The following is a 10,433-nucleotide window of genomic DNA, read 5'->3' as shown; positions in this document are numbered from 1 at the left end:
TTTTTATAACGTGGCTATGAAGCAACAGAATGCAGCTTTGAAGTTCCTTATGTATCTGCCAACTTCAAGTGCAGAAAATTGGAGAGTACAATTTGGATTTTATTTTCCTCCAAGTCCAAACAAACTCTACCTGCTTCGAATTTACAAAACGCTTCCCCCCACTGGAAATGTCTGTTTGAACAAATCACCCTTGCAATTGCATATTAAATATTTAGAATTGAGTGTGACAGAAAATAGGTAATTTTAGACTTTTCAGTTTCAATACATGCATATTTTCACTTATCCACAGATACTGGGTTTTTATTACAGCTTCTGGGCCAGTTATCCAATTTATCCTTGTGTGACTTGGTGATAAAACTACTCATTTCATATTTATTTTGCCTGTTGTTTTCACCAGCAAAACACTAAACCAAGGTGTTCTTGATCCCCACAGAAATTTGACCAGGATCAAGTTTCATTTGTAACTGAGGCCAGAAAAGGGCAGAGAATTGTTTTGCCTCATGTGGATATGAGGCAACAGAATCGTAAAGTCCCTGTGAGAGATGGCAGCAAACACCCTCCAAATCACAACAAAAATGTTAACAAAGCCCAGCTATTTTGTAATCATGTAAAAGTTGATGTGTATTCTCCAGGATCACGTGATAGGAGTTCTTCTAGGAATGGAGGGGTGTTTCAGAAGTCTGGGACACTGAACGAAATTACTGAGCTCCCTTTATTAAAAACACAGGTCTGGGAGGGTGAGGAGCACAGACGGTGTGAGTGCACTCCTCAGGAAAATGCTGTGATGATGCCTTTGCTTGTCATATTTAGGTTTCCTGGGGCATCTCTCCTCCCCCTAACGTGTTCCAGCATTTAGTTAGCCTTTTTTTTTTTTTTAATTTTAAGCAGAGCTAGTTTGAGCATAAAGATCATAAAACAGGATTTGCCCTTGTCAGTAGCTTTAAATCTAATCAGTTTGCAGCTGTCGTATGGCCACGACGTAATTCTTGAGGGGAAATTCAATTAACGATTCGACCGAGGACAGCTGGAGATAACAGCTATCAGCAGTACCGGCGGCGTTATCACATATCCATCAGCGTTTATCCCGCACCCACGGCCCGCGGGCGAGCTCTGCCCTCCCGACTGGCGCTATTATTTCAAATAAGCCTCTTAGGCGGCCGCGCAATCTGCCATCAAACCCGCGGGGCTAATTACGGAACCGCCGCATCAATTAGGCCGGGACAGACCCGTGAGCTCTCAGCGGGCGCCACCCGTGACCCGGCAGGGCCGTGTCACCCCGGGCCGTGTCACCGGGGCGCTCCCAGCGCTGCCCGGAGCTCCTGCGGGCACGGCGGCTCATCCCCGGGGGCTTTTCGGGCGGGCAGCCGGGGGGTGACTGTTCTCCCCGAACTACGCGGGCGGGCGGCGGCGGCTCCTCCACGGCGAAGGGCTCTGGAACCGCCCGCAAGAGCGCCGAGCCCGGGCGGGCGCCTCCCCCGCGCAGGGGCTGCCCCGTCCCGGCGGTGCCGCTGCCCCGTCCCGGCGGTGACACTGCTCCGTCCCACACTGCCCCGTCCCGGCGCCGCTGCCCCGTCACCGCCGCTGCCCCGTCCCGGCGGTGACACTGCCCCGTCCCGGCGGTGACACTGCCCCGTCCCGGCGGTGCCGCTGCCCCGTCCCACACTGCCCCGTCCCGGCGGTGCCGCTGCCCCGTCCCGGCGGTGACACTGCCCCGTCCCACACTGCCCCGTCCCGGCGGTGACACTGCCCCGTCCCGGCGGTGACACTGCCCCGTCCCACACTGCCCCGTCCCGGGCGCGGCCCCGCCGCTGCCCCGGCGCTCCCGGAGCCGCCCCGTGTCCCCTTCCGGCGGAAGTGAGCGGAGCGGGGCGGGCGGGGCGCGGCGGCCGCGGTCACCACCGGCCCTCCCGGGGCAGGCAGCGCCGACATGGCCCGGCCGCCGCAGAAGGAGATCGTCTACAACAAGCTGCTGCCCTACGGCGAGCGCCTGGAGGCCGAGGCCGCCCGCTTCCTGCGGCACATCAAGGGCAACCTGGCCCGCGCCGTGCAGCTGCAGGAGCTCTGGCCCGGCGGGCTCTTCTGGACCAGGAAGCTCTCGACGTGAGTGCCGGGGCGGGACGGGCGCGGGCAGCGGGGCCTCGGGCTGCGAGCGGGCGCGGCGGACCCTTCCCCTCCCTTCCTTTCCCCTGCCCGTCCCCCTCTTTTCCCCCTGCCCGTCCCCCCTTCTCCCCGTCCCTGCGGGCCGCCTCCCGCATAACGGCGCGGCGGGCGCCGCTGGGTGCGGGCACAGCGCCGTGTCCCGGCCGGCCCCTCCGGCCGCTGCCCCGGCCCCTCCGGCCGCTGCCCCGGCCCCTCCGGCCGCTGCCCCGGCCCCTCCGGCCGCTGCCCGGCCCCGCTCGCCCAGGGCCCGCGCAAGGGGCGCTGCCGCATCCCCGAACGGGGACAAAGGTGGCTCCGTCCGGCCGCTCGGAAAACTTCCCGGTTTCGCGAATCGAGCACTCGCACGTTCGTTCGTTTGTTTGTTTGTTCCGCCGTTTTTAATATTTTTTTTTTGTTCTTCCTGCTCGGCCACCTGTTTCGCCTCCTGCCTTCTTAGGGAAGTTGTGGTTGGTGCCATCTCTGTGCCGCTTCTGCTGTAGGGGCACAAAGTCTTTCTGTTTGTTGGGTCGGTGCTGGCGGGATTAAGTTCTGGCTTAATGCTGTGTCAACACCCCCGGTGCCCTTGATATCTTGCTCGGTGTAGTTTTTGCTGATTTTGGCTCTGCTGTGCGTGCTGGGAAGGTGGTTTTGATACAGATAAAGCCCCGTTGGTTTCATAGATAGCACCTGGCGCTACATACAGGTTTCTCTTCGTGAGTTTTATGAAGTGTGCTTGGCCCTTTTTCTTTTTGGGCACCCTGGCACTGGATGTGGCATCATATGACAGTGAGTCCTGTAGCTTCAATCAGTAATTTCTGTGGATGTTTATCACGTTATTCTGCTGAATGCCGTGTGTGCTTTTATAACCCGCGTTTCCTACGTGCCAGGAGCGATGGAATACCTGTATTTTATACCATTTCAAGATCTTCACTTACAACTTCCCTCCTTCCACAAGCCGGTTTTTTGACGTTAGCGAGGGATTTCGTACACATTTGCCAGCCCAGCCTGGCAGAGGGGACTGTATTGAAATGTAAGTGCCTTTCTGTTTCCCAAGAGGCAGCCTTAGATAGAATTACAGCGGTGGTTGCAAAATGACTCACATGTTTGGTTCTGTGACAGTTTGAACCTGCTTGGAACCAGTTCAACACTGTTTCCCTTCCTACCCACCCCCCCCAGCCATCTGCTGCTTCCCACTGGGGTCAGAGGTACCTGTTGCCTGCACCTGTGGCAGAGCTACGTGTACCCCTCGAGTTAGAACGAACTTAGGAGTTCTTACTGTGAGGATAGATGGGCTTTAACTATTGAACTGTGGCTGAGTAGGCACAGAAAGGCCTTTCCAAGAGTGCCGGGCTGTGTTAGAATCACCCCGTTACTCACCCTGTAAACCATAATTGCTGTTCCCACTTCAGGCTCCAGGGCACTGAATTTGGCCCGCTGAGAACGGCTGCTGTGCTGCTTTATGAATCACAGGAAGGTCAGCAGGCTCTAATTTGTGGTTTTTTCCACCTACTCTTTGAAGTTTGGAGTTCACCGTGTGCGTTTGCAGCTTGTCTGATGCCTGTTAGTACCAAGATCCCTGGGTGGCACATTTAGATGTAACGAGGCTTCTGAGTGTGTTTGGTGTGGGCAGGGAAGGAAACAGTGGGCTTGGAGTGAAAAATGAGCCGGTGCAGTTAACGTGAGAGATGTGTTGCTGCTTGGTTTGACTTGAGAAAGTACCTCTGTGGGATGAAAGGATGAGAGAATTGGGATTGTTCAGCCTGGAGGAGGCCCAGGGATGACTTAATTTGGCCTTCCAGTACCCGAAGGGTGCCTGCAAGAAAGGTAGAAAGAGACTTTTTACGAGTGAGAGGACAAAGGGGAATGGCTTCAGACTGACAGAGAGTAGGGTTAGATCAGATATTAGGAAAAAATTCACCTCCGAGGATGGTGAGGCCCTGGCACAGGTTGGCCAGAGAAGCTGTGGCTGCCCCATCCCTGGAAGTGTCCAAGGCCAGGTTGGATGGGGTTTGGAGCAACCTGGAATAGTGGAAGGTGTCCCTGCCCATGGCAGGGGGTGGCACTGGATGGGCTTTAAAGTCCCTTCCAACCCAAACCTTCTGGAATTCTATGAAATAAAACTGTAAGAGTTTAGGCCTGGATAAAACAATTCCAGCCATGTGGTGTCCTGATGTCACACCTAAATTAAATTACAGACTAATGACAATAAAATCCAAGTTTTGCTGTCTCTCGATAGTCGGCGATTCGTCTCCAAATCAAATTGCTCCCTTTTTCCCTTCTGGACAGCTGTAATTAATAAATGAATTAAAAGAAAAAAAACCCAGAATCTTCACAGTGGTACGATGGCTGCGGTATTCTGCGAAGTAATTTATGTCTTTGATCTGTTTCTTGTTTAGACAGACAGATACAACTGTTAATACAAACAGGGTGATGTGTGTACAAACACACAACCCGGCCAAGAAAACAAGGGCGTGCAGATGATACACCTGCAGCAGTTACACCCCCCTCGAGGGCTCCCAGCCTCACTCGGCTCTAAGAATGAAAGTGAAACCCGGCTCTTTCTTTGAATTAATAATTTGAGTACTCTTTCACGGTGCCAGGGAGAATTTCTTACGTCCCCCCCTTCCCCCAGCTGGAAGCGTGACTTGCACATGTTTATCTTGAGAGCAGCTGTTTTGGGCTGATGTCACGAGCTGAGCAGGGAGGGGGGGGAAAGAGGCAGAATTGGAGTTTATCGGGTGGAATGTCTGTAAGCTGATTGGCATAATTCTTTTATGGGTAATTTTCAGCCGTGAGAACGGGTCCTTTGGTGGGGGTGTGTGTGGAGGGTGGTGAGAGAACTTTGCTCTGAGGACAGCGAGTGAGTTGTGACTCGGTGAGGCTTCTGAAACAAATAAAACTCCTTGCCTGGAAGACTGGCACTCAAATCTGCAGTCATTATTACCCCAGGAGTCCTCCGGGTCTGGCTGGTAAAAGCTGCCCCTTGTAAAATGCTACCCCGGTTGTGCAAGCAGAGCAGGGAATCTCAGCTGTGTAACTTGCCCCAGCGTGTGTGGGAAGAGAAATGGCAGCAAAATAATTTGCTTCCCTGGCCTTGCACCACAGTCCCTCATGGTCTCCAGGTCAGAAGTACACGCTCTTTCAGTTTTTCCCCGTTTCGTGTTTTACAGATGGTTTAATTTTTTTTATTTTATTTTTGGAACGTAGCCAATAAACGAGCATATTAATGGAATATAAACACTTTGTACTTACTGTGCCTGGAGTTGACTCTGCAGCCAGGAAAAAACACACAAGTGCCTTTCTGTGCCTCCTGCTCCAGCGGACAGGGGTGTTTGAAGCTGAGGGACACAGCTTCTGTCCCTGACAACGTTATTTTTTTGTGCTTGTCAGGCACAGACTTACTACAAAATGACATTTAACTGTCTTGCTGTAAGGTGTGGGGAAAAAATGCAGCTCAGCTGTTTGGAATGAGAATGACAGGACACAAAGTTACAGCGAGGATGGAAACCTCTCAGTGGGACTGCTGAGTGTTTTAACCACTATTGCCTAAAACTCTTGTTTTACGTGTCTTTTTTTTTTTCTCATCTTTGTCAAAAAAAAAAAAAATAGAAGCTTTCCTCTGGATGCATAAGGGATGTGTGTGCTGTGTGCATGTGATTTAAATAGTCCTGCTGAGCGTGATTCATTGTTTTCCATGTTATCTGTCAAAATCTGAGCTTTAAACCGATTGTGGTCCTGTCCCATGTGTTGGAAAATGCGAATGGACAGCCAGGAATTTGGGGGAGTGCTCTGTCCAGCTTGAGTGAGGGGAATTTTTAACTGTAGCAGAGCAGCCAACTTTCTAGGGCACTTCAGGGTGGTCACTTGATACCGTAGCACACTGCCTAAAAATAGGCCTATTGTACTTGTGGAGTGAGAGGTTGGATACCCAGCACTCCTGGATTGGGGAATTGGCTTTTTGGCAATCTGCAGAGACCCTGCACTCTGTACAGAAGGGATGGAGCTGAAAACAGTGTTTTCACTTCCTAATCACGTTTTTTTAGGTTGTGTGAGTGGCTTTTGGTTGGTTGGTTTTTTTCTCTCTCCAAATCATATCCCATGGGACCAGCACAATGAGGGACAATTAATTTACCCTTTTTGCAGGGCAGGTGGAGGCTGAGAGCTCATAAAACCTCCAAGGAACCAAAAGGGCAGGTTCAGTGCCATACTACACTGAGAGTTCAGGTCTCAGTGTAGTATTATCTGCTTTCATGTAACAAATCTTAATTTTATTTTGCAACAGTTTAGTTTTAGAATCATTCCCCCCCCCATAACCCAGTTAACTATTTTTTTAAATCCTGAAAAGCCAGCATATATTTATAAATATATGATGAACATGCTTATATTCTTTTAGTTAGTAATAGGGATATTTCATCCCTTGTGAGGGGATATTCTGAAAATATCCCAGTTCCCCTCTGTTAGAATTCACTCATTTAATCTTGGAGGAAAAGGCTAAGCACCCCTTTCTAGAAGTATTTATTTTCTGTCATTGCCTTAATGCTCAGCTGGATTAAGACAAATAATTGACCCTTTTAAGCTCTGCCTCCCTCCTACATAAAGTAAAACACAGGAGCAATTTGGCATCTGGCCCTGCTGCCTGGGCCCAGTGACACCTCTGTGTTCAGCACGTTTCTGTGCACTTTGCTCCTTCTTCTGTTTCTTAATTAAACAGCATTTCGTGTAACAGAACTGTTGTTAGCAAATGTCAAGGAGGAGGACCAGCCAAACACTTTATTTTCGGTTATAAATAGCAGCTGACAGATAAATTGGATCTCTGTGTTTCTTTGTAGTTAAAACTTACTCTCCAGGCCTCTCCAGTTTCTTTTTTTTTTTAATGTATGGATATATGTGTGTCTCACCCATTTTTCTTTCCCTGAGGATTCTTTTTGCATGTCCATTTTAGGCTTGTGAAAGGTGTAGGTGTTCAGCTGCTGGTGGTGTAATTCTGCAGGTAGGGATGTCTCTGGCCAATCCTCATAATTTAGGTTCCTGGGCTGGGAAAGTGGGTTGTCTTGTATTTGGTTTGTTTGAAATAAGTACAACGTGAACATTAGTGGAAATGCTGCCCATCAGATGTAAACATTTAAAAATTCCCCTCTTGAAATCACTGGGAAAAGGGAAGTGGAAAGCAGATTTCTTATGAATCTTTAGGAGTAATTGGAGCAGTAATAAAATTGAAAAGTTGTCTCCCAGTGGGTAGTAATTTATAGTTGTGCCACATGTTAAATGCTGCCCTGGAACCTTATATAGGTTTTGCTGGTGCAGAATATCTTTTAAGACTTAAAATATACGTCTCTTTTCAGTCTCAACTTGAAAAGAGCAAACACATCTCCCAGAGCTTTTCCTGAGGGATCAGGAAAAACAAGGGAAGCAGTGGGGACACACCACCAGGAAAACTCAGTGTCTAAATCAGTTATTACTGGAAGCTACTGGATTTGGGCTTGACTTGATACTTTTTGGGTTGTATTTTAGCTTGTGGACTGTGTCCTGTCCGTGAAGTTGCAGTATTTGTAGGATCTTAGGGGCCTGTAAACTGTATTTGGTCGTTCTCTTCCTGTAGCTGCAGCTGCCCATCTTCCCTTGCTGTGTGTCTTCAGGTTCTTCTTTGTTGGGCTCAGTGAGCCAGGTTTTAGTTTCATTTTGTGATAAACTGAGAGAATGATTCGGGCTAATTAAAAGAAAAGCAGTGTAAGGTCAATACGACCTGGAGAGAGAAAAGAAAAACAAATTGTAAAACTTAATTGGGCCCCTATAAAGACATAAAACAAGTTACCTCCCTTTTACCTTGTGTGAGATTTATAGTGAGGGAATTTCGTTTAGTTAGCTAGATAATAGCACCTTTCTTAAAAATTTATAACTGTGTGTGGATAACAAGCAAACATCTGCTGAATGTCTGACTTGACAATATATTATGGATGCTTATAGATAATATTCTTGTTTAAGAAAAACATCTGTCAAATGTCTGACTTAACAATGTGTAATGTTTATGCTTATGTGTAAGGAATATTCGTGAAGTAGCTGGAAATAAATGTAGAACAACTGTCTTCTTTGAGTGTGACAGGCGTTGGGAGTTGTTGAACCCCCTCCCCGATCACCCAGCGCTGAATTTGCTTTTATCCTATAATAAATTCTAATTGGAATTCACCCGACTCTGGGTTTCTCTTTCTTACAGTTTCCTTAAGCAGCCCAGCCAGATGAGCTGTGGCTGGGGAGCCAGAGGTGGGAATGTCCCCAGTCTGGCTGACTCCCCCTGTGTTTGGTCGGCAGGTACATCCGCCTGTACGGGAGGAAGTTCAGCAGGGAGGATCACGTGCTCTTCATCAAACTGCTCTACGAGTTGGTGACCATTCCCAGGCTGGAGATCAGCATGATGCAGGGCTTTGCACGCCTGCTCATCAACCTGCTGAAGTAAGGACACCTTTCTGCCTGCTGGGCACACTTCCCAAGCACTTGCTCAGTGTTAGTGCCGTGATATAGTAATTGGAGTTGGATCAGGGGTTGGACTTGATGATCTTGGAGGTCTTTTCCAACCCAACCTATTCTATGATTCTATGTTCTACCTGTGTGGAACTCGGTGTGCTGGCCCAGGTCACCTCACTCCCCTCCCCCGGGCAGCTGCTGTGGGTTCAGGAGTTCCCACTGTGCTTTGGGAGCGCTGTGGGAATGTAAGAATGGGATTTTTCCCCCTATAAGGAAAAGCAAACGTCTCAGAGAGCCAAGTCTCGAGGTTTAATCTCAACCGGGGGGGAGGTGAGGGCTGGCTCACAACTCCATGATGTTTATTTCACTTAGCCAGGAAAACCTTGGGAATGCTGCCAGTGGCCAGCTTGTTCCTGCCTGGCCTTCCTGCAGCGGGTGCCAAGCTGGGAGCAGGGGCTGGGGTGCTCCGGGTAAACGTTTCATCCCGAAGTGCTTGGTGTTCTGTTTCCTACCAGGAAAAAAGAGCTGCTTTCCAGGGATGATTTGGAGTTGCCATGGAGACCGCTTTACGAAATGTTGGAGAGGATATTGTACTCCAAGACAGAACATCTGGGATTAAACTGGTTTCCCAAGTAAGTTCGCCTTCTGAAACCTTTGCTGGGCCATGAGTGCCTATAAGGCTTTAAAGCACTTTGTAATTTGCTCCTAATCCCTGGAATCTGATACGTGGGAAATACTCTGGTTGTGTTTTCATGAGCATATTTCAAATAATTTGCATGCAGGGCTGCACTAAGTCGTGGAGCTCCTTCTGCCAGGGGCTTGGGTTTGGCATCGTGTTTCTTTATGAGTGGGATGAATTTCTAAATATGCTGGGACAGGGGTCCTGGTCAACTTATTTTGGGGTGGTAACCCAAGTTTTAACAAATTTAATACGGCTTATTTAACAGTATTGTCATGGTTTAACCCCAGCTGGCAACTAAGCCCTGCATAGCCACTCGCTCACGGGATGGGGGGAAAAGTGGGAAAACTCAGGGGTTGAGCTAAAGACAGGGAGGAATGTGAAGAGAATTAACTTTATCCCAGTCAAAACCAGCACAGATATTAAGTTAAACCTCTGCTGCTCTATAACACAGTAAGGGATTGGGGAAAATATAGGATCTTTTTTTTAAATATCTGTGCTGTAATCACTCCCAGGATCTGGAATCCACGGGAAATACGTGGATATACTCAGAGATGCCATGAGAGGGAGAAATAATTTCCCCCCTCCCCCAGTTAAAAATTTTAGACACGTTCTGGTGATTTGAAAAATGAGAACTTGCTTTCTTTGCCTGTCAATCCCTGCCCATCTGTCAGATTTCCGGGATTTACAGTTTTCCTAATGATTCTAATTAGGAAAGTCCTGCTCTGTAAAGCACAGATTATAAAAGGCAGCACGTGGGTAATGCGTTATGTTTGGTTGAACTGAACCTTCGTGTGAAGAAGTGCAGGTGAAGAAATGTTTGATTTGCTTTGAAAAAAACAATTTTTCTGAATAATCCTGAAGCAGTGATTCCTGAGGGGGAGATCCTCTTGCTGATAAGGGACACGAACAGAAAATATGTGGAGCCTTGTCACTTGTTATGGAGCATTTCAGGCTGGATTTCTCTGGTGTCTGTGTAGCTGGAAACGTCACTTTGCTCAGTGGCATTAGTTTGGTAGCTGTAGGTGAAGGTGAGAAAGGGCAGAGCCTTCCTTGCTTTATTTTTATTTCAGTTCTTATCTTTGCACCTGCACACCTTGCTCTGGGGGTCACTTCTCATTTACTGTGTGAGGCAAACTTGGCAGTGGGGAGGGAG

General features: G+C 48.8%; 1 protein-coding gene across 1 annotated transcript in view; it reads left to right on the top strand.

Annotated features, from left to right (window-relative positions):
- Window positions 1–1,858: 1,858 nt before the first annotated feature.
- The window catches only part of PSME4 (proteasome activator subunit 4), a 48,164-nt gene continuing 39,589 nt past the window's right edge, over window positions 1,859–10,433 (top strand). The window contains exons 1-3 of the mRNA XM_027737424.2: window positions 1,859–2,100; window positions 8,446–8,586; window positions 9,114–9,230. Of these exons, the coding sequence (XP_027593225.2) occupies window positions 1,928–2,100; window positions 8,446–8,586; window positions 9,114–9,230 (431 nt within the window). The 5' untranslated portion in view covers window positions 1,859–1,927. The remainder of the gene's footprint in view (window positions 2,101–8,445; window positions 8,587–9,113; window positions 9,231–10,433) is intronic.

Source organism: Pipra filicauda, unplaced genomic scaffold (genome assembly GCF_003945595.2).
Source record: "Pipra filicauda isolate LSUMZ 115617 unplaced genomic scaffold, ASM394559v2 scaffold35_size7292922_pilon, whole genome shotgun sequence".
Taxonomy (NCBI): domain Eukaryota; kingdom Metazoa; phylum Chordata; class Aves; order Passeriformes; family Pipridae; genus Pipra; species Pipra filicauda.
The sequence above is the reverse complement of the archived record's forward strand: the minus strand, read 5'-3'. Positions and strand labels throughout refer to the sequence as shown.